The sequence below is a fragment of the Monodon monoceros genome, unplaced genomic scaffold (genome assembly GCF_005190385.1).
Source record: "Monodon monoceros isolate NGI ecotype Baffin Bay Population unplaced genomic scaffold, NGI_Narwhal_1 Super_Scaffold_7, whole genome shotgun sequence".
In the NCBI taxonomy this organism is placed as follows: Eukaryota; Metazoa; Chordata; class Mammalia; order Artiodactyla; family Monodontidae; genus Monodon; species Monodon monoceros.
The window spans coordinates 72,161,214-72,185,653 of NW_021703784.1; the positions used below are offsets into that span (position 1 = coordinate 72,161,214).

General features: G+C 40.2%; 1 protein-coding gene across 3 annotated transcripts in view; it reads left to right on the forward strand.

The window, feature by feature from the left end:
* Window positions 1–24,440, forward strand: part of NELL1 (neural EGFL like 1) — an 852,764-nt gene that overhangs the window by 196,990 nt on the left and 631,334 nt on the right. For all 3 annotated transcript variants that reach the window (XM_029208123.1, XM_029208124.1, XM_029208125.1), the window contains 2 exons: window positions 1,456–1,555; window positions 15,646–15,774. In XM_029208123.1, the coding sequence (XP_029063956.1) occupies window positions 1,456–1,555; window positions 15,646–15,774 (229 nt within the window). The remainder of the gene's footprint in view (window positions 1–1,455; window positions 1,556–15,645; window positions 15,775–24,440) is intronic.

Here is a 24,440-nt window from a genome sequence, read left to right on the forward strand (position 1 = left end):
CTAGATGCCTTGGGACAGATCAAGAAATGAAGAGCAAAAGGGAACAGAAGACACCACAAGGAATGCCTTGGCTGAAATTTATGAGAAAGGAGAGGAAACCATGGTGCCAGTAATCCAGATGATGAGTAGTTGGAAATTATATTACATTTGACATTTAAAGTTATGTTTATGTTCATATTTATGAATGGATGTGCCTGATATCATGGGAGTTCTGCCAAACCAGGGAACCCTGAAATGACAGCATATCTTGGAGAAGGAAAACTCAGAATCTCCCCCATCCTTCTTGGTGGCCCAGCTCCATCCTATTCTCCCATCTGTGTTGAGAATTACCTTTTGGACTTAAATGAGCTTGCTTCTTGGTTGACTTAACCATGCTGTTGAGAATGGGAGAAAAAAACTTAACATTTTAGATAAAATAAGGGACTCTCAAACCCTTTTTTATAGTAACTATTGAGCTGATTTTAAAAATTCAGAGTGAAACTAAATATAGATGCTAGTGATGTCAACAAAGAGGACCTTTGGTGAAGTGAGGTCCTAAAGATTCACCTGCTGAATATTTAAAATTTTATTGTAAGTGATTTTATTTATTTCTAGGGAATTTCTAGTGCTCATCTAACTGACCCACTTTCAGTTCATCGTACCTGTGTACCTTGGTCCTTGCTGGTCCCTTTGCCAGGAAACTCTCTTCTTCCTTATCTTATTCCATTATTTAGTTCCTTCAAATGTGGCATTTTCTTCATAATTTCTCCCCACTTGGGCAGAATTAATTATTCTCCTATGATGAGTTACCATAGCATAATTAGAGCACATTTTTTTAGGACTTACTGTATTGTATTATGGTTTCTAGTTTAAGAGTTTTTTTTTTTTTTCTCCCTCCATCCAAACTGTGAGTTCATCAAGGGCAAGGAAGATGTCTTATTTATCTTTGGGTTCACGGTGCTTGTGATCCAGGGCAGTGCCACAGCTGTCTCATAAAAGCTCCTGAGAGCTCATTGTACATAACTTCCCAACTCTGTGGTCAGTAATGTCATGTTGGTAGTTCACAATGTCCGGTTGTTGACACCACAGAAATCAGCAAATGCTAACTTTAGGGTTCCCCCCATCCAATAGTCAATTGTTAAAAATTTACCAGCTCTACACTGTCGGTGACATTCTGCTATATAGAAGATACTCAAAACCCATTTGTGAAAACAAAAAACAAAAAAGAAAAAAAAACCCAATTGTTGAAATTGAGGCTCTTCTGATACAGAAAGGGAAATTGACCTTCTCTCTTCCAGGAGTCTCATCAGTTTAATTTGCGACTTTGTCATTATCATGGGATTCCTGGGAGTACTGTTAATTATCGTAGGTTGTTATCACCGCAGGCACCGCAGGCTGTTAACAATGAGCATTTATGTTTGGATCAGCAACTAAAAATATGAACATTGTTTTGTTTCCTGATTATTTGGCTTGCAGGGTGGAGTTTTAGTAAAAATTACTGAAGCGTGCCCTCCTTTGAACTGCTCAGAGAAGGATCACATTCTCCCAGAGAATCAGTGCTGCAGTGTCTGCAGAGGTAAGAGGGCTTGGTGATGGAGCTTTGGGTGGAGATGGAGGGCAGGGATTGAAGGTTTAATGACTAGTGTGATGACAATAACAATTGTCCAAAACTCTGCTACTTAGATATGTGTATATGCTATTTACCGTCCTCAGTTATAGTCTTATCAATTGTAAAACGGGGATAATAATCCTATTTCCTAAGACTGCTGTAAGGATTAAATGGGATAATGCATAAGCACCTAGCATCATGCCTACCACGTGATAAATATTCAGTGAACGATGGTTCCTATAATAATAATAATTCCTGCATCATTATTGCATTTTTTTCTCATGAGTGGGATTGGGAAACATTCTTATCAGCTCTTTCCATGGGACAATTCCCCTATCTGCCAGAGGATGACATACACTGAATCCTTACTCATAGATTTATATACCTTTTTTTTTTTTTTTTTTACTTCCTGCAAGGAAAAAAGCTTCAAGTAAGTAGCACTTAACTGCTAATTAATGCACGAGCAGAAATTATTTTGCTGCCTATTCCTGAAATTCCCCTCTTTTCCAAATTTATTTCTTCAAATCCTCTGGATCAAATATCACTTCCTCTCTGAAACTTCTCACCCAGGCAGAATTAAATAGATTAGGAGAATCTAAAATTGATTTGAAATCTTACAAAAAAATCATCCAGTTAAACTCATTGCTATTATTTTAAACCTCTACCTACCATACAGTCTTCTCCACATTCTCACATATCCAGTGAGTTAGGTTCTTTCTGGTTTACCTTGGAAGCTTCTAGAGTTAAGAAGCCGGGAGCATAACAGTTTAGCTCAGGTTATATCCTATCTTACTTTTTTCTGTCTTTTCTCTAACACAAGCGTTGGCAGATATTTTCTGTAAAGGGCTACAAAGTAGATATTCTCACCCCTGCTGTTGTATTGACAAAGTGGCAGAGGTGATAGGTAAATAAATTAGTGGCTGTGTTTCATTAAAATTTCATTTTGAGAAACGGGTGGTGGCTCGTAATTCGCTGACCCCTCCTCTAGTACCTTCTGATATATAAAAGTATATATTTGATCATGGCATGTTTTCAGCTTGGGCTGAGATTTCTCTTTGTGGTTAGTCTAAGAGAGCTGTGTTTTGGTAAAAATTCCCAGGAAAACTTAGTACCTGGATAACCATAAATGGCTGTTAGAATTCGTGGTATGCCGTCAGAGTATCTCCCCTGATTTATCTGCTTTCATGGCTACAAGTGTATTTGCAGCTCAGATGCTTTAGAAAGACTAAAGATTGACTGGAATTTCAGAGGGATGCATTTATTGGTAACTGATAGGGTTGTTAAGTACGTCTTATAATTTAATGCAAAATCCATCACTTGATATTTGTTAAGGTGCCAAGTGGGACTCAGTGTATGTAAATCCTTTCTGATTTATGGTTTCATTCGAGCAGGATCATTGATTATCCCACAGAAATTCAAGAAGATTTTCATTGCTCTGACCCAGTTTACAACAGACTGGGTACCACAGCTTCTGCTAGCACTTCTTGGGGATGCAGAAACTTTTTTTTTTTTTTTTTTTTTTTTTTTTAACCAATGAAGATGCTGAGAGATGTGACATCTCATTGAAAAGTTGACTCGTTTAAGGCTCCTGTTGCTAGCGACTGGTGGCTTTTACCAAAGCTAAGTCAGCTTTGAGGGAAAACTGGGAGGCAGGAATAGGGCTTCTCATAGATGCGATCATAGCCAGGGCCAATCTGTACAGTTGAGGATTTTCTTCTTCCTCCCACCTGCTTCCTTCTCAGCTGGGAAACTACCAGCTCTTTTATTTAGCAGCTGATGGTTTTTCTTGGAGGCGCGTGTGAGTGAGGGAGTTATTTATGTCCCTTGACAAGTCTGTGTTTTAACAGGAACCAACGTGTCTTTAGAAGAGATAGGGAAAAGGTGGAGACGTTCTTTTCCTGGGAAGCAGGTTGAATGAAACCATTTGGGTATATGGATTCTCTTAGGTTTCTCCTATTTATTCCTATCTCAGAATTCAGACCCTAGAATGAAAAAAGCGTTATTTTTGACTGAAGCCCTTGTCAGCACCATTTACTGTCATTACCTCCTTTCCTGTTGACCCACAGCAGAGAGGAGCCCAGAACATTCAGCCCACTTGTCCACATACTGGGACTTGCTCTGCACATTGGACAATCAGGAAATGAAAAGGATATTTGTCTGGGCAGTGGGGTGTTCTCTTTTTCATAAAAATGTAAAATTTATGTGATGATGGACAAAAAAATCCATCCAGATGCGCTCAAAGGTCCATTGTCTTGACCTATGCTCTCCATGAATTTTGCTCTGTGTCTCTTAATTCCAATTTATTTCCCAACAGCGTCCTTAAAAGTAGCCTAAGAGTTTCTCACAATATTGTGGGAGATATTTTTCCCCTTTGACTTCTGTTTGTCTTTTACCTTTTCCTCTGTGCTCGTGTTTTCTGAGTGGAGTCTTGGAAGATGAGGGCGGCTGGACAGTTTTGATTCGAATTAGACTGGGAAAGCCCGCTGGGCCTCTTCTAAGGCACGTTATTCAGTTCTCCTTCCCCCTCCTCCTTGCCCCTCTCAAAACCAGAAAGTAATGAAAAGATGAGAAACGCTCAATTGCTGTGTAAACTAATTTTTATCCTGCATATGGAGAGGCTATACCATTTGCTTTGTGGATTGAGACTGTCTCCTGATTGACAGGCAGCGAGCGAACAGAGAGAGGTAAGACTGATGACCTGAAATACTTATTTCAGGGATGAGCACAGTGGTGTGATTTCAGCTGTGTGACTTCTGCCACCCTGATATTATTGATTACAGACACGGAAGTGGCTGTAGCCTCTTTCAATACCTGTACTGAAGGCCCTTCAATTAGCATATTTATCATCTCTCTTTGTCTTACTGGGAGTGTCAGGTCTTTAGTCTGAGGGAAATCACCCCTCAGTATCATCGCTCAGAAATCTGAGTCAAAGCCTTTCTCATGCCTGCTTGGGGATTTGAAGTTTTCCAAGGTTTATTTTCATTAGGTTTAGACTGGAATTTGAGAAAGCACAGACGGTGCTTTTTGCCCCCTGTTGGTTGATTAAATAGTATCCATAAAGCTCTCCAACTTGGAAAAAATAACGCTTTGTTTTGTTTGTTTGTTTTTGCGGTACGCGGGCCTCTCACTGTTGTGGCCTCTCCCCTTGCGGAGCACAGGCTCCGGACGCGCAGGCTCAGCGGCCATGGCTCACGGGCCCAGCCGCTCCGCGGCATGTGGGATCTTCCCGGACCGGGGCACGAGCCCGCGTCCCCTGCATCGGCAGGCGGACTCCCAACCACTGCGCCGCCGGGGAAGCCCTAATGATTAGATTTTATGAATCGATTCTTTGAATGTAGGAGAAAAGGGAGGGATGAAGATATGTTCCTACCATAGAGAATAGTCCTGTCGTTTTCATGTCAATGACTGAATGAAATTATTTTCAGTACCAGCTGAAGGCTCTGTTTCATCTGTGAAATAGTGTTAAGACCCATTTTGCAGAGTTATAAGTTTTTTCCTCAAGACCTAACGTGCTGGCTTGATTATGAAGCTAATTTTTTTTTTACACTGAGTCATGCCCATTTTCTGATACGGTGGTATGGTGATACAGCTCCCTCCCCCTCTTGCTTCCATTCAAGGAGAGAGGTGCAGATTATAGCTTTATACTGGGTTTTTCTCTTTGTGGGAATCAGACCTAAGACCTTCGAGTTAAGGATAACAGGCTCTGGCTGATTTATACTGTTTGTTGTATCAGCAGAACCGATATCCAGACTTGGTGCTTGGACACCTTGCCTCTTCAAATCTTGGGTAACGACAAATGCTGTAACTCATTTCTCTACCCTTCAGAGAAAACTGAAGGTAATCAGCTGAACAGGTAGTTATATCCACAGGGCTACTGGTGCAGCCAGGATGCTGTTAGGGACAGAACTGCAGGACAGTTAGGGAAGACACATGCAAAAAGAATCAAGATGTTAGACGTTGGCAGGGAGAAGCCACTTTGCAGTTGCTGGGATCCACCATCTCAGTCACCAGCGGCACTATCCAGAGCAGCCCTAATCACTGGTGCAGTTTGTTTCTGATGCCTCAGGACAGTGCGTGCTGGCAGCATGAAATTTGTTTACCCTCATCATTGCCTTGAGATAATGGCTATAGCAGGAGCCCGTCCACTTAAGCATAAGGCCACGAGGGTGGAGAAAGGGGAGTGGGTACCTTAGTGACGTCTATGCTTCTGCCTTGGAAGGAGTAACAAAAGTGTGGACGTAGCCCCAGTGGAAAAAGATTGCTCATAAGTCGCCAGTGCTCTCAGTTGAAGGGGGAACAAAAGCCAACTTGACTGTGTCTTCTCAGGATTGCTCCGGGAAAACGCACCAATCGTGTGGCTCATCCCAGAATGCTTGCTGCACTCCTTAGGGTTTTATTCCCTTCATGATTGGCTCTAATTTTATCTTCAGTGTTGCCAGTGACCTTGGAGGGTTTGGCCGCATGTTTAAGCTTTTCAGTGTTGAGGAAAAAGTTCTTTCTGACATCTGTTCCCAATGTGTTTACCTGTAATTTTAATTCACGCCCACTTGCCTTGTCATCTGGCCTGGGCTGAACTTAGTTGAGATTATTACTTTTGTACTACTTAAGATTTTATGCCCTTCAGTTAACTCCTCCCAAAGAGTCTTGGTGTGGCATGATCTTCTTTTTTTCTAGACCTCCTCATCATCTCAGATGAATTTGTAACTGAAATGGTTTTAGAGGATTTCAGTGTATTTGAGATGAAAAGAGACCTGTAAAAGAGGCAGTTAATCAGAAGGTAAACTAGTGCCTGTATAGAGGAACGCATCGTTTATAGATGGGTCAGGTCCTCTGCATATTGATAGATGGAATCTGATCAAAATACCTGCAGCCGTGGGCCACAGTGGGCACTGGAATGACAAGGCTATATGCTCAACTGTTGAGGTTGGGAACAGAGGGCATTTGGAGAAGAGTTCAGTCTCAGGGAGCCCTTGAATTCTGTGTTCCTGGAAGTGCCACAATGGATCCAGGCCCAGGGAGCCTTGGGAAGGAGGCACATTGCCCCAGAGAGAAGACCTGAAACTAAGACCAGGCTGCCTTGGACTGGAAGACCCCTAAGTGTTGACTACTGTAGAAAAACCAATTGCTTTCTAAGACAGAACCTGTGAGAATCCAGAGCTCTGTCTCTAGTAGGCCCATCCTGATGTTACAGCCCTCTGTCCACAGGAGCTAAAGGACTGTCCTCACCCCTCCAGGGCCCAGGCTTCTGTGGTATGTATGTTGGTTGTGGAGTACGTTAGGGTGTCCTGTTCCCATAAAGGATCTTTGGGCCGTATCCCTCCTATAGGGCCAGTCCATGGGTGGAGCTGTCTCCATACCAGCTAGGCACATGGAATATATTGTACTCAGTTTACCTTTGCTCCTTGTGACTTTCAGGCTTGGGCAAGCAGCAGTGATATGAGGAGTATTGGCTTTCTAGGATTTGAGTTAGTGTAGAGGAATCTGAGGTGCATTTTCAGATTGTCATTTCAAAGGTAACCTGCTTGACCCTTGGGGGATGCATTAGGGGCGGGAGATTGAGGACAAGCAGTGGTGCCCTATGTGGAATCAAACTTTATCTTAGAGAAACTAACTCCTGCCCAGGGGTAGTGACCTATTCATTCCTTGCTGTGGAAGAAGTCACAGTAGTAAACCATAAAGATGCTTATCCATTGTTGGATGGAGAAACCAGAGATGAAGCAGAATGGGTGGATGGTTTGCTGTAATTATAAAAAGGTACAGAGTGGGATCTGGAGAGTGGCAGTGTGAGGGCTTCATTACGATGGGCAGGGTTTATTATACGCAGGTTAGGCCAATGGATTTAAAGAAAGCAAAGAGTTTTACAGGTGTTATTGATCTTTCACTGGCAATAGAACTCTAGATTCAGGACCACGAAGGGAGTCCACATTTTAGACCGCTCCCAATGAGAGGAGAAAATATGACCCCAACACTTAATGCTTCTTCTCGAGTGTCCTTGATCATGTCGTGGACACATGCTGCTCCCTGTGTTTGGAACTCTTACCTAGTGTTAGGACCCTTCTCTGTGATACATTCCGGAAGTACCTTGCTCCTCTCCATCACAATATTTCCTGTAACCCAACACTCAAGGGTAGCCATCCCTGCTAGAGTGTTAGATGAATGAAGGCATGTTTATGATGTTTGTGGCTTTTTTGTTATATCCCTATTGTCTAGCACAGCGGCTGGGCACACAGCAGGGGCTTAATATTTGTCAAATGAATGAATAGTACCTCTGCCAGGAACTAAAGGAGGTGTTTGGAATGAAACCTGGAATCCCATTTCAGCAGACTGTGTGTCTTCCTCTGAGCATCTGCTCATTTCCATCACTCGAGTGTAAATAAGCTCCAAGTGGGTCTTACTCATCTTGGTATCTCATCCATGGATGGTGTTCTGTCGTGTGATGTTATTTTTCTTCTGACTTTGAGTCCCCAAGCAGCAAGTAATAATGGACTGTGTCCTGGAGAAAGAAATAAGGTTTGTTCCTTTGAAAGGTTCAAGGCATGTCAGGAACTGGAAATTGCTAATGACTGATGGAGTACTGGTCTCTTCAGGTCAGGGTTGGCGTTCCTTGAATGTCCCTTAATGATTAAAATTATGGCTGGGAGGTCGTGTAGAGTGGTGGAGAGAGACTGGGTATTAGAATCATATTTGGGTTTATATCTCTCTTTCACCCTGCTAGCCACGTGACCACAAGGAAGGTAATTAACATCTTTGAGCCTTGGTTTATTCATCTTTAAAACACTCCTTTAATTCTAGTTTTGAAAGACTGAGGATTTAGTCATTAGCTCTACGAATATTGGAGTGTTTATAACGTGTTGGATATTGCCTTAGGCACAAGGGAAACAAACTCACAGGGTCCTTTCCCTTGAAGAACTGAGCTTCTCATGTGAAGACAGACATTCAACAAATAAACACAGAAATTAACATGTAATTAGTAATTGTGATACCTGCTATAAACAAGAAGAATAGGGTGGTATGGGAGAGAGTAATGGGATTTCCTTTAGACCTGAGGGACAAGAAGGCCTTCTCTGAATAGAATATATTTAAGCTGGGACTTGACGGCTGAGTAGAAATTATTCTGGCAGGGATGTTTCATAATGTTCTGAGTTGGTGGGACAAGCTTGCAAAGACCCTGAATCAGGAAAGAGACTGGAGTACTAGAGGAATTAAAACACAGGCTGATACAATTGGAGGGAAATGACAGAGGGAGAGGAGAGCCTGTTCGTTGTTTCAAACAAAGTTAAGGATTTAGTATTTTTTCTTAAGTAAAATGGGAAGCCCTCACAAGATTTTTAAGGGGGATTGTGACATGACCCAATCTGTTTTATTTATGTATTTATTTATTTAGGCTGTGCTGGGTCTTAGTTGCAGCATGCGGACTCTTAGTTGTGGCATGTGGGACCTAGTTCCCTGACCAGAGATTGAACCCAGGTCCCCTGCATTGGGAGCACGGAGTCTTACCCAGTGGTCCACCAGGGAAGCGCCCCCAATCTATGTTTTTTTTTAAATTTTTTAAATCTTTATTGGAGTATAATTGCTTTACAATGGTGTGTTAGTTTCTGCTTTATAACAAAGTGAATCAGTTATACATATACATATGTTCCCATATCTCTTCCCTCTTGCGTCTCCCTCCCTCCCACCCTCCCTATCCCACCCCTCTAGGTGGTCACAAAGCACTGAGCTGATCTCCCTGTGCTATGCAGCTGCTTCCCACTAGCTAGCTGTTTTACGTTTGGTAGTGTATATATGTCCATGCCAATCTATGTTTTAAAAGGATTTGTTTGTGAGGAAAATAGATTAGGGACAGGCAAAAAGGGGAACAGGAAGGCAAATAAAGTGCTATCCATTTGAGAGATGACAGTTTGGAATAGGATGAGTTTTTCTTCTTGCTGTGGAGTGGGGGAGAAAGAGATTCCAGAGATATTCATGAAATAAAATTAATAGAACTTGGCAAGGGCCAGTATTTGAGGAGAGAGGACAAAGATGACTCAAAAAAAATAAAGAAAGAAGAAGATGGTTTAAGTGGATGCAGGTCCTGCAGATGGTTATGGAGAACTTGACTCAAAAAAAATAAAGAAAGAAGAAGATGGTTTAAGTGGATGCAGGTCCTGCAGATGGTTATGGAGAACTTGGAGAGCATGGATTTTGGAATTAAGAGTTCAGTTTCAGTGAGCTGCGAGACAGCCGTGAGGACATCCAAATGAAATGTCAAGTGGGCTATGGCTATAGTGACATAAAATACAATATGTGGGCTTCCCTGGTGGCGCAGTGGTTGAGAGTCCGCCTGCCGATGCAGGGGACACAGGTTCATGCCCCGGTCCGGGAGGATCCCACATGCCGCGGAGCGGCTAGGCCCGTGAGCCATGGCCGCTGAGCCTGTGCGTCCAGAGCCTGTGCTCCGCAACGGGAGAGACCACAACAGTGAGAGGCCCGCGTACCGCAAAAAAACAAAAACAACAACAACAAAAAACAATATGTAAAGTAGGACATGCAAGACAGTGTTATTTCCTATGCTTTTAGAGGGCGGTGTGAGCCTTTGTTATTGCTTCTAGAGAAGCGTGGATGTTCTCAGCCAGAGGCCAGAAGAGATTGAGCACAAGAATTGGCCTAGTCTCAATTTTTCTTAAGAACAGATTGGCAGAGCCTGCAGTTGGGTCCTAAATGGGCCTATTTAAAAAAATTTTATAGGGCATAGCAGGAGTTGAGATCCACAAACATCATCAGAGAATGATCATTAGTAGTTGTCTATGCCCCAAAGTGTTTAAATCATAGAATAATAATTTTCTTAGTGTCTTAACAAGAACTTGAGTCAAATCATAACTCTCCCACTTCCTGGATGTGTTACCTTGGATAAGCTAGTCCCAACCACATTTTCCTAATCTGTGAAGTGAGGATAATAGTAATCTTTAGGGTTGCTGTGAGGGTTTCCCTTACTTACCTATCTGAGGTGTGTAACATGCTTAGCTCTTTTTAAGGGGGATTGTGACATGACCCAATCTGTTTTATTTATGTATTTATTTATTTAGGCTGTGCTGGGTCTTAGTTGCAGCATGCGGGCTTCTTAGTTGTGGCATGCGGACTCTTAGTTGTGGCATGTGGGACCTAGTTCCCTGACCAGAGATTGAACCCAGGCTCCCTGCATTGGGAGCACGGAGTCTTACCCAGTGGTCCACCAGGGAAGCTCTATGCCTGGCAAGTTAGAAAAACTCAATAAATAGCAGCTTTTATAATAAAAGTGTTCTCTGTATTTGGACCGGTACTAGTTAAATGATGTCACTGTGTGCTTCTAATTATAGGACGATAATTCCACAGACTCTAGAGCTAGTTATTAAAAATATTCAAGTAAAATAACGTGAATATTGAGTATGTGTGCGCATGTGCGTGTGTATTCTACAATCTGGTCACAGCTTCTGATTCTGGGAAAAAAAGACAGTGATATAAGAAAGAGGGTGATATATATATATGATATATATATGATATATATATATGGCTCTGTGTACTTTCACAAGTGCACTAACTTCTCTGAGCTTCAATTGCTACATCTGTGAAATAGGGATAATAATTCCAGTTTCATAGGGTTGTTAACAGAATTAAATGGGATAATGCATCTGAAACACGTCACTGAGTGCCTAGCATATATTACATGCTCAGTAACTGTTAATCATTATCATTACAGCTGTGCCAGATTATTTGAGGTTCTTTAAACTTACCCTTTTTCCTCAAGGGCTGGAGTTCCATTCCTCCCACTAGGATCTGTGTCTTGCCCCTTTTCAGGTTTCTACCTGTGATGAATCAGAGGTCAAGTTTTGCATCATCTAGGAGGGATTTCTTCTCTGACACACTATGATAATTTGTACTGCTCACAACTTAACTACCCCTGTATTTAGCTTATATCCCCTTAGAGTTTCTAATTTCCTTGTGGTCAGGGAATGTCTCAAACATTTTGACATTGCCCCCGGGAGCTTGCATAGTGCTGCAGTCCACAGAGTAGGTGCCCCATACAAATTCAGTGGATGATTATTCACTCATGCATAAAGGCAAGCAGGCACTGAAAAAATATTGCTTGAATAAAGGCCTGCATTAATTAAAAAAAAACAAAACCCGTGTTTTTGGACAATGGTGAGGCCCAACCGAAGTGGATTTGTCCATAAACTGGTTTGTCTCACAGGGGCCCTTCATTGTCCTTGAAATACAATTGACCCAACTCTCTGCATTGTGAATTGATATGGCACATGCTTGATAGAGAGATATGCATTGGAAAATCAACGTTTGAGGGGCTTTTTTCCAGCCTGTCAAATGCATGTGGAAGGAGGACAGTTGCAGTCTTGGGAAAGAAAAAAAAAACAACAACACAGCCATGTAACAAAGGATGCACATATGACATTGAGTCAAGGATTATAATGAAAGAAAATGTGATAACTTAATTGATCAATTCTGACGTGGGGAGGGAAGGCCAGGCACTTCCTCTGGCAAAGAAAGCTATGATGCCTAAAAATTGTCCCTTTGCTAGCAAAAACATCACGTACTTTTAATGGTTATTATAAGCTTTTCAAGTCCTTGTAAAAGTGTTCTTGACTGACACATGTTTCACAATTCCAACAAATTCTTCCTCTGATTTTGATTGGGGCAATCTCCAGTTAGCAGGTCAGGTAGTGAGACTGGATGTGGTACCACGCTCCCCTAAGCCTGTGGATCGACTCTCTAACGTCACAAGGAGCATCTACATCTTTCACTTTTTTTTTTTTTTTTTTTTTTTTGCTAGGTTTGCTCTGTGAGAGGATACAGGAAAAGTACATGGGCCTTGGAGCTTACCAGACTTAATTTAGAATCTTAGCATCTCCACTTACTAGCTAGATATTAATGAGTTTGGGCTTTTCTTATCTTGAAGCTGAGGATAACAGTGTTATCAACTTACTTGAACTTCTGTGTCGTTGTCAATATTATCATTATCATTCTCATCACAGTGGCTAACATTTAGTGACCACCTAGTATGTATCAAGAATTGCTCTAAGTGCTTTATATGGATTAGCGCATTTAACTCTTTCCACACATATTAATAAGGTATATTATTATCCCCATTTAAAACATCTAGTGTAATGCCAGACATATAGGCACATGAATGTTATTATTTAATAAGAGTTGTTATCTTTTAGACTAAATGTGGTCTAAAGAGTGTTGGTTTAAAATTCTGTTTCAAAGGAAAAACATTCTAGAATGTTATCACCAAAAGGAATTAAACTTGGAGTTGATATAGTTCAGTGTTTTCTATATTTTTTAAAGCCAGAAACTGTTGTTCACATGATCACTGTATCAAAAATATAAAAGCAAAGCTATTCTGTTTGAATCAGGGGTGGGGGACTTGAGCCCTATCCGACAACTCATCTGTGCCCAGGATTCTGAGAAACAGTGTGAAGATCACTGATGTTGTCCTTTCCTAGTATACGTACCTAGACAGGCAAAGCGATTTATTTTGTTTATTGGTATAGACCCTGAATTATAAATTAGATCTCCTCTCCAAGAACAGTTGTTTTTTTAATGAGACTGCAATATGTGATGTAGCAGTATAATTATTATTTGCTAAAATGTACTGAGTTAAAGATGATAAAGCACCTTCATATACCTTGTTATATTTGAACTTCACAATTCCTGTGGTGGGCATAGCCTATTATTTCTTGTTCACCTAAAAATGATGCGTAACATAAATTTTTTGGGGGGGGGTCGGGAGGAAATTGGTGCAGCTTGTAATAGAGGTAGGAGAAAAAAATATCAGAGACCAGAAATGTTGGAAAAGGGTGATTCTTTTGAGATAAGTTAACACACTGGAGTTGGCATTTGCCCAGAGGGTAGAATGGTAGAATCTGGCTTCTAATGGACACTGTTTAAGTAGACAGGAGACAAAGCCTGGGGCTGGTGTGAGATGCATAAATCAAGAACCTTGAAGGGTAAATCCTCAGTGGGTGACTAGGAAAAATCCACTCTGCAAGAGAAGACTTGCCTATCAGTCTCGACTCTAGATAGCGAGTATGGCAGAGAAAAGTTTGCATTCCTGAAAGCTTAGGGCCTAAATTTACTCTACCCGTGTGGCTCAATCCTTATGCCCCAAGGCAAAATGTAATTTAAAGTGATTGTGGGTTGATAGTTCCCTCAGGCACCTGACAAAAGCAAACACAGATGCTCTCTGAAGAAATACAATTTTACAGCCCAAACCTCAAGTAATTTCCACAGATTAAATCCTAAAAAATATGAGCTCACAAATAAGAGACTCACTCAAAACAGAAGGAAATAAGTCCTCATGCATGATACTCAGCAAAACAGACTGCAAAATCAGATGCTGATTTTACTTTAATAAAGTCGGAAGACTGAAGATACTGGAGTTATCTGTATAAAATATGTCTAATATGTTTTTAAGAAAGGAAATTAAAAGATGAAAGAATAAGAGACCACAAATTTGATCAAGGAGACTGAAAAAGAAAGAAATTGAATTCTACAAAATAAAATTGTGAGTAAAATAAAAAGGATATGGATGACTGAAACAGAACATGACACTACTTGAGAGAATTAATAAACCAAAAGATACATCCAAAGTTAAACAGAATTCAGCATAGAAAAAAGCAAGGGGAATAGTAAAGCAAGTCTAAGAAACATGGAGGAGAGCTTGAGAAGCAAGGAATAATATTTATCTAATTCGAATTCCAGAAAGAGAGAATAGATAAAATGGTGAAAAGAGAATGAAGAGAAAATACCTGATAATTTTGCAAATTGATAAAAGATTTAATCTTTAGATTCAAGAATCCCAAGGAATCCTAGGAAGAATAAATAAAAATAAATTCACACCTAAATACCTTAAAGTTAATGAATACAAACAAACCCCCTTCCCCATCAAGCAAACAACCAAATAAAATAGATCTTAAAAGCCACAGAGAAAGTGTTTGTCACATACTAAGAAATGATGATTAGGTTAACAACTGACTTCTCAATAGTGATAATAGAAGCCAGAAAACAATGGAATATCTTCAAAATGATGAGGCAAAATAACTCTATACCCAAAAAAGCTATTTTTCATTTAAGAGGGTGGTCAAAGGACATACTTAGATAAATTAAAATTGAGCACAGTTACTATCAAAATATCTTCATTAAAGGAACTTATAAAGGATACATTAAGAAAAATAACCATCCTAGAAGGAATGTCTGAGATTCAAGAAGACTCTTGGGCAAAGAAATGTTAAACATGTGGTTAAAAAAGTATGCCTCAGGAAGCATGTTCAAGAACATTTCTTGCAGCATTGTTTGTAATTCCAAACCTGCAAATAACTCAAATGTCAATGTGTAGTATAATGGATAAATTTTGGAATATTCATGCTATGGAATATTATACACCATTGACAAATAAATGAAAGATAGCTATAGACATTAACATGGATGAATAGAAAAAAAACCACCATGGAAGATATTACAGTATGATTTCACATGTGAAGTTCAAAATGGGCAAAACTAAATAATCTATAATTTTGAAATACATACCTATGTATGGTAAAACTATAAAAATATGTAAGGGAGTGATTAACACACAAATTAAGAGAGTTGTCTGATGGCTGGGAGGAGGATTCATTGGGGACCTGTAATAAAGGGGTACTGATTATATTGTATTCATTTAATTTATATATTCATATATATTCATTTTATATATCTCTTATGTATCATAAATTTTGTAATAAAACAATTATAGAAAGACAAGTCATATAAGAAGGCAGTAGAAAGAAGATTCAGGATCAACATGGATAAAAGCCTTCATGAAGGAACAACTTTAGCAAGTTTGTATATTAGGGGGAAAAAATGTGAAGCATGGGATGGTCCAAAGTTTCCTAGTCCCACTCTTCTACCCCCTTGCCAGCTTACCTTTGCATATTGCCAAGGCGTGTTCTCATGTATGCTGACATATAATAAAAATGTCTCATGCTTTATTATTTGGAAGTCTTTTATTCTTTTCTTTCCTGATGTAAAATTTTATTTGCTTCTTCTAGGTCATAACTTTTGTGCTGAAGGACCTAAATGTGGTGAAAACTCAGAGTGCAAAAACTGGAATACCAAAGCTACTTGTGAGTGTAAGAATGGTTACATCTCTGTCCAGGGAGACTCTGCCTACTGTGAAGGTAAGTGAACTATTTAATTAAAGTCAACTTGTGAGAAATATATTCCTGGTAGACGTGGTTGAAGAATGAAAGCCTTCACTTGGTTCTGGTCCTATGGGATCCTATAAAAAATTATACCAACGATCTAGGATATTCTCTTCTTCTGACTTATCCAGGGTGCTTAGTAGCATGTAAAAGCAAGACCTTTCAATCACCAGCAAAACCATAAACACCTCATTTTATATTGTCTTATTTGGGTATATTGTCTTCTTCAATTTCAGTTAAATGTTACATGGTGGATCCTCTTTTTGAATGGATGCTTTGATACTAGCTTGTACCCAATTGCCATCATCTTCACCTGCCAAGGGCAGCGTTTTTTTTCAGTTGTGTTGCCTAATGACTGATTCATGTGTTGCTAATTCCCAAACTCTACTAAAAGTCCCAGTGACAGATGGACTCATAACTTTGGCACATGGATTGGTATAGTAGGTTGGTGGCCTCAAGCTTCAGTGACCCCCCTTTTCTACTTTATAGAGCAGAGCAACTCCTCTGTCTTATGTGAACCCCTCTTTCCATGCTCAGCACGCTGGGGGCAAGCATTGCATACTCCTGTTCCTTTAATATACCAGAGGATCAGGGATTAGTTCTGACCCTGGATTTACATGTACAGTGCCCTAAAATCTGAGCCCATCCATTTCTCCAGTGCTCACTGGCTCTCTCCCATCAGTTTATAGAGAAATTCTTACAGGCAAAGTGATGGCTAGGCTGTTTTTCCATCCTGGTTGGACCTAATTATTCCTGTCATCTTTACTAGTATATTGAACCTTGGTGTTCTGTTAATTAGGAAGGTAGATGTCTTGACTGGAATAAATGCTGCAAAATCTTGGTCACTCTCCTCCTACTGATTTGGTTCTCAGGTGGGTCAGGTATTGTCAAGGTAAAGACAGTTGATGACAATAATGGTAAATTCCTTTCCATTCTTCTGTTTTATGTTGTTGACCCCTGCTTAACTTTTTGGCTTTGACTAAAGACCTCTTCAGTTGTTAAGGAAATGTTTCTAATTACTGTTAGTGTTTGGAACCTGGTAGGAAGCCTCTGTTTTTCATTTCTTCTGGAAGACTTTCTTTATTACTGCTTTGGTTCTCATTAGCAATATAAGTCTAACTAATAGTTAATCCCCGACACACACATTTTTTTTTCCTTTTGCTTACCTGTATAGATTTGAACTTGATTTGGGAGACATGCCACTTGGGAGGGTGAAGTTGCCCTTTAGTTATGAACCTTTTCATCTATCCATTAACATCATGTTACATATTTGTCAATTTTGAGGAAGAGGACTATTAATTTCAATACTTCACATTAACATTTACTTTTTATATCTTATGCTATTTTGTATTTTTTGTCAGAAAATTACTGTAATTTTAAAACGAAAAAATGTGAACATTTTCCTCTCCATTTATCATGAAAATATCCCACAAGCCAGGTAATGGTCTAAAAAATTTGTTTTCTTACCTTCTGCTGTATGTTGGGAGAGACTATGAACAATTATAAAAAATGATAGAAGGAACCTCAAAATAATTTGAATCTTGATTCTACCATTGGCAGGTGTTTTAGTTGTCTATTGGAAGCAGTGCACCCACCATTCCTGGCTCCCATGAGCTATTGAGACCTGGCAGAACCTGGGAGGAAATTGCTGGTACAAATGCTGTTTTGGGACTCTTTGATTCCCTCCTCGTTTTTTGTTACATAGAATCAATTTTATGAGGTACCATTTGTGGTATTATGCCTACCCTTTGTGTGTGAGGCCTTATTTTATTGATTATGTTGAGGTTGAGCGATTTTAGGTCTGAATCCCTGTTTCCTTGAACATGCTTCTCAACTCGTGTGCACGGGGCCTTGGGTCAGTGTATACTGTGGTACCACCTTGAGTCATGGTAATGTCCTTGGGCTTTAGTCATTTTTCTGTGATCATGGGGATATTCCACAATTCCAGAGGGCATGTTCATAAAGAGAAGGAGAAATGACTAAACATTAGAGCCCATTTACAGTCTAAGAATAGAACTCAGGGACTAAAACAGGGGTCGCATACTGGGCATCTGGATGGGAGGCACTGAGAACCAAGTAGAGTGAATATCAACATTTAGAGCAAACACCCTCCTCTCTTTTCATTCAGCCATCTTCAGCACACTTGGGCTTTTCCTGTGGTTGCGTGGTGGCTGCCATAGCCCCAGACATGGTGTCCTCATACCAGCAACTCAAAGAAGGAAGGAAGGGGCAGGGGTTAAAAATCTTCTCTGTGTGAGGTTCTGTGTTTGTGTATTTTTTTTTTTTTTTTTGGTGATGATCATATGGTTTTTATTCTTCAATTTGTTAATATGGTGTATGACATTGATTGATTTGCATATATTGAAGAATCCTTGCATCCCCGGGATAAATTCCACTTGATGATGGTGTATGATCCTTTTAATGTGTTTTTGGATTCTGTTTGCTAGTATTTTGTTGAGGATTTTTGCATCTATATTCATCAGTAATATTGGTCTGTAATTTTCTTTTTTTGTAGTATCTTTGTCTGCTTTTGGTATCAGGGTGATGGTGGCATTGTAGAATGAGTTTGGGAGTGTTCCTTCCGCTGCAGTTTTTTGGAAGAGTTTGAGAAGGATGGGTGTTAGCTCTTCTCTAAATGTTTGATAGAATTCACCTGTGAAGCCATCTGGTCCTGGACTTTTGTTTGTTGGAATAATTTTAATCACAGTTTCAATTTCATTACTTATGATTGGTCTGTTCATATTTTCTATTTCTTCCTGGTTAAGTCTTGGAAAGTTATACCTTTCTAAGAATTTGTCCATTTCTTCCAGGTTGTCCATTTTATTGGCGTAGAGTTGCTTGTAGTAGTCTCTTAGGATGCTCTCTGTTTCTGTGGTGTATGTCTAACTTCTCCTTTTTCATTTCTAATTTTATTGATTTGAGTCCTCTCCTTCTTTTTCTTGATGAGTCTGGCTAATGTTTTATCAATTTTGTTTACCTTCTCAAAGAACCAGCTTTTGGTTTTATTGATCTTTGCTATTGTTTTCTTTGTTTCTGTTTCATTTATTTCTGCTCTGATCTTTATGATTTCTTTCCTTCTACTAACTTTGGGTTTTGTTTGTTCTTTCTCTAGTTCATTTAGGTGTAAGGTTAGATTGTTTATTTGAGATTTTTCTTGTTTCTTGAGGTAGGCTTGTATAGGTATAAACTTCCCTCTTAGAACTGCTTTTGCTGCATCCCGTAGGTTTGGATCGTTGTGTTTTCATTGTCATTTGCCTCTGGGTATTTTTTGGTTTCCTCTTTTATTTCTTCAGAGATCTCTTGGTTATTTAGTAATGTATTGTTTAGCCTCCACGTGTTTGTGTTTTTTCTGTTTTCTCCCTGTAATTCATTTTTTTTTCCTGCGGTACGCGGTCCTCTCACTGTTGTGGCCTTTCCCGCCGCGGAGCACAGGCTCCAGATGCGCAGGCTCAGCGGCCATGGCTCACGGGTCCAGCCGCTCCGCGGCATGTGGGATCTTCCCGGACTGGGGCATGAACCCGTGCCCCCTGCATCGGCAGGTGGACCCCCAACCACTGTGCCACCAGGGAAGCCCCCCCTGTAATTCATTTCTAATCTCATAGCGTTGTGGTTAGAAAAGATGCTTGATATGATTTCAGTTTTCTTAAATTTACTGAGGCCTGATTTGTACGCAAGATGTGATCTATCCTGGAGAATGTTCCGTGTGCATTTGAGAAGAAAGTGTGATCTCCTGTTTTTGGATGGAATGTCCTATAAATATCAGTGAAATCTATCTGGCCTATTGTGTCATTTAAAGCTTGCGTTTCCTTATTAATTTTCTGTCTGGATGATCTGTCCATTGGTGTAAGTGAGGTGTTAGAATCCCCCACTATTACTGTGTTACTGTCAATTTCCTCTTTTATACCTGTTAGCATTTGCCTTATGTATTGAGGTGTTCCTATGTTGGGTGCATATATATTTAGAATTGTTATATCTTGTTCTTGGATTGATCCCTCGGTCATTATGTAGTGTCTTTTCTTGTCTCTTGTAACATTCGTTCTTTTAAAGTCTATTTTATCTGATATGAGTATTGCTAGTCCAGCTCTCTTTTGATTTCCATTTGCATGGAATATCTTTTTCCATCCCCTCACTTTGAGGCTGTCTGTGTCCCTAGGTCTGAAGTGGTTCTCTTGTAGATAGCACGTATATGGGTCTTATTTTTGTATCCATTCAGCGAGCCTGTGTCTTCTGCTTGGAGCATTTAATCCATTCACATTTAAGGTGATTATCAATATATATGTTCCTATTTCCATTTTCTTAGTTGTTTTGTGTTTGTTTTTGTAGGTCCTTTTCTTCTCCTGTGTTTCCCACTTAGAGAAGTACCTTTAGCATTTGTTGTAGAGCTGGTTTGGTGGTGCTGAATTCTCTTAGCTTTTGCTTGTCTGTAAAGCTTTTGATTTCTCTGTTGAATCTGAATGAGGTCCTTGCCGGGTAGAGTAATCTTGGTTGTAGGTTCTTCCCTTTCATCACTTTAAATATATCATGCCACTCCATTCTGGCTTGTAGAATTTCTGCTGAGAAATCAGCTGTTAACCTTATGGGAGTTCCCTTGTATGTTATTTGTCATTTTTCCCTTGTTGCTTTTAATAATTTTTCTTTGTCTCTAATTTTTGCCAGTTTGATTATTCTGTGTCTCGGTGTGTTTTTCCTTGGGTTTATCCTGCCTGGCACTCTCTGCACTTCTTGGACTTGGGTGGCTATTTCCTTTCCCGTGTTAGGGAAGCTTTCGACTATAATCTCTTCAAATATTTTCTCAGGACATTTCTCTCTCTCTTCTCCTTCTGGGACCCCTATAATGTGAATGTTATTGTGTTTAATGTTGTCCTAGAGGTGTCTTAGGCTGTCTTCATTTCTTTTCATTCTTTTTTCTCTATTCTGTTCCATAGCAGTGAATTCCACCATTCTGTCTTCCAGGTCACTTATCTGTTCTTCTGCCTCAGTTATTCTGCTATTGATTCCTTCTGGTGTAGTTTTCATTTCAGTTATTGTATTGTTCATCTCTGTTTGTTTGTTCTTTAATTCTTCTAGGTGTTTGTTCTTTTAATTCTTCTAGGTTTTTGTTAAACATTTCTTACATCTTCTCGATCTTTGCCTCCATTCTTTTTGCAAGGTCCTGGATCATCTTCACTGTCATTATTCTGAATTCTTTTTCTGGAAGGTTGCCTATCTCCACTTCATTTAGTTGTTTTTCTGGGGTTTTATCTTGTTGCTTCATCTGGTACATAGTCCTCTGCCTTTTCATTTTGTCTATCTTTTTGTGCATGTGGTTTTCCTTCCACAGGCTGCAGAATTGTAGTTTTTCTTGCTTCTGCTGTCTGCCCTCTCAGGTTCTGTGTTTTTAAGTTTGAAGAAAGTCCTTCCTAGAAGGTCCTTTGTAACCTCCTTGCCTCTCTCTCCATGCAGAAATCTTCTGCTTATTTTTCAGACCAGGATTACATCCTCTCCACCCTGAGACCAATGAGATGACTGTCATTGGTTTGGGCTAATTGTGTCCAACCCCTGGATTTGGAATAGGGGGTTTGCCTTCGCTGAGACTAAATGATCTTTGCCCTTTGTCTGGACTAATTAGAGTTGTAGCAATAGGAGGCAGGTGTATGGGTGGTTTTGGGTGGGCAGAAAGCTACGTATACTACATTCTTTTTTGGTAAAATTTAGCTTATGGCCATTTACCCAGCTCTGTCTTCAGAATTTTCCTCTGGGATGCTCACCACATGCCTGCCTGGGTACTAGAGGCTCTCAGAGGCTGAGTTCATTGTTTCACTATAGCATAGAGAGGAGTAGATAACTTATGAACTGCTTCAGGCAAGTTATTTTTTTCTCTGAGTAAGTGGAGTGAAAATGACCCATATTTCACAAACTACGATGAACACGACTGGCTTGCAAATTAAAACAAAATATTACACACATTGTCCAGGCTAACTTGAAAAACCTATTCAGGCTTTCAGTGGAAAAAGAAGCACAAAAGACTTTCAATTTTCTGAACTTCCTAAGGTAGTAGCAGAGATATAGTGTATTAGGGACTCCTGCTCTGCAGAGACTGCCGTAGAAATTGCCATAGAGAAGATATGGGAACTCCTGGCCAATCAATAGAAGATAATAAGACCCTTTGTCAGCTATGATACAATTCACGGGAGTTCGTTTCATTTTGCCTCGTCTGACCCGAGCAGGAACGTTCCCCATTTTGAGAATTGCTGTAGTTGGACTTTGATGTTTTATGAATCTGGTCTACTGAGGCTTTTTTTTACCTTTGGGATGACATTTTCAGTGGATTGGTCTTAAGTGGTTTCTGATTCATTAGCTTCAATTAGAGGTAGTGTCTGAGGAAAGTACAGAAGTTGGGGTCTATTCATGATCTTACTGAATTTGGAGTCTATATAGAGCCTATAAACTTTTTCTTCCTGTAGTAAACAGTTACGTTGAAGAATAAAGAACAGTGTGATGCGTATACATCATGCAATCTGCCAGGCATAGAGAGTAGTACAAGTAGCGTTAAATAATGCCTCCTACTTACAGAGTGCTCTGAATTTTTCAAACTCCTTTTATATATATTGTACTCTTTGAGCCTTCAGTAAATCTCTGAGGAAAATGGTAACGTTGGCCACATGAACTCCATTTTGCAAGTGCGGACAGAAAGACTCAGAGAAATGAAGTAAAGATAATACTCAACTCATTTCCCCTCCAGGGCTTTATGCCCTGACTTATGCTGCTCCCTTCCTTCCCATCCCCCACCCTGTTCCACTGTGGTATTTTTCAAAATATTTGCTATCTCCTTCATCTAATGAAATCTGAATGGATGTGAGATGTGTACCATTTCATAGTAGAAGATCTAAGAGCTATTACAGGGTTCCACCTCTTTCTCATAAACCTGCATTGTTCCAGAGCAGGGCCTCTCCTTTAGCTAGGGTCCCAGAATGCAGTCTACCTAGAGCTGTGTGACAGCTGATGAACATGTGGCATGAGTGAGAAATAATTGTGTAAATCACTGAAACTTTGGAGGGTGAAATTACCTGTTACCTTTGCGTGACTTAGCCTAAAGCCTATTGGTACACCTGCCTGAATTAGTTGACCCACATCTTGTACTTTCAGAAGGATTCCTCCAACTCAGTGCTCATGACTGAAAGTAATTTTTTATGGAGCAAGCGTTGAGAGTTTCTAGAAAAAGTGTGAATTGTATGGATCATTAATAGTCTGCTCTGGCCCTGCTGCCAGGTAATAGATACGTTGCAGACCGCAAGTTGTAAACCAGTGCTTTATTATGGCCAATTCCAACGTGGGAAATTGGTTTTCCCAATTAAGATGATGGTGAGACAATGCAGGTCAAAAATTTAGCAAATTGTCTGGTATTTACTAGTGATTTAGTGGGTCACAGCAGTTATCCTCATCAACTTATATCGATGTTTATGAGGATCTTTCTTGGAACTGGAAGAGTGTGTACTCATTGAGACCAGTACTTTGAGCAAGTGGGCTTCTCATGTCTGCATCTTTTGGGAGAATTGGAAGGTAGCAGGGGAGAGTGTTCTTAGTAGGAAGGGCCAGGTTTTATCGGTTGTGCCAGGAGCATATTTTTAGCAGTGAGGTACCAAGTATAATAATTTATGAAGATGAAGTTATTCCTTCCTTGGAGAAACACAAGTGGAGCCGAATTCAAGGATAATACGTTGTGGGACAAAATGAGTTTTATGGGTTGAATTTAATAACGTCATGGAACAGAACTGCTGAGATGTCTGAAACACAGCAACCGATTAGCAAGGTGACTTATGGCTTCTTTCGCATGACGGGCAGTGATGACAAAGGGTCTGACCCTTAGAGTGTTAAGAGGCTGGGAAAGTGGCAGAAAGGTCAGAGTTCAAGCAGAAAGAAGATTCAGAAGAACTAAGGGAGTAGATATTTTTTGGCTGCGGTGGCTGGAGTGAGTGCACTGCCATAGAAACAAGCCCCTGTGAATTCCTGATGAAGAGAATGAATGGGAGAGTGGTGAGTACGCTTAGTTATGCTTCTAATTCTCCAAGGATTAATTAGGTAACCCTTGTTTTGAAATTTTATAAAACGCACACGCCTCATGATCCATGTAGCCTAGCTTATGCTCAAATCTGGGCTTCAATCTCCTGCTTTGGACAGCACAGGGATCAAAAGCCTCTTTTGGATTATTCATGTTAGTAAAAGCTTAGCTCTAAGCTCCTGCTCAAATTTATTTCCAGGGGTTCAGAATGTTTGAGATAAGAATACCTCGGGGTATCCTTTTTTCCCCTTTCTTATTTAGCCTGCATGACTAATGGAGAGATCTTCTGGTATTCAGATATCTGGCAACAGTCTCACTGCCACCACCGCCCTCACCTCCCCCGTCAGCCTTCCCAGGACACAGAGATCTCTAGCCATTGCTTTGCGTGTGATAACCCACTTGCCCCTTTCCTCCTAGCAGGAGATAGAGCTGAGCTTTCTTCCTGGGCCCGACTTTTCTTTGCCTCTGCTTCTTTATTCCCAAGGCTGCTTTATAAAAGCATCTACTCCTGCTCTCCCACCTACTTAAACTCTTGCCTCTTCTTAATGACATCCCCCCACCGCCATCCCTATAACTTTCTTTTTGGAATTAAAACAGCAAAAAA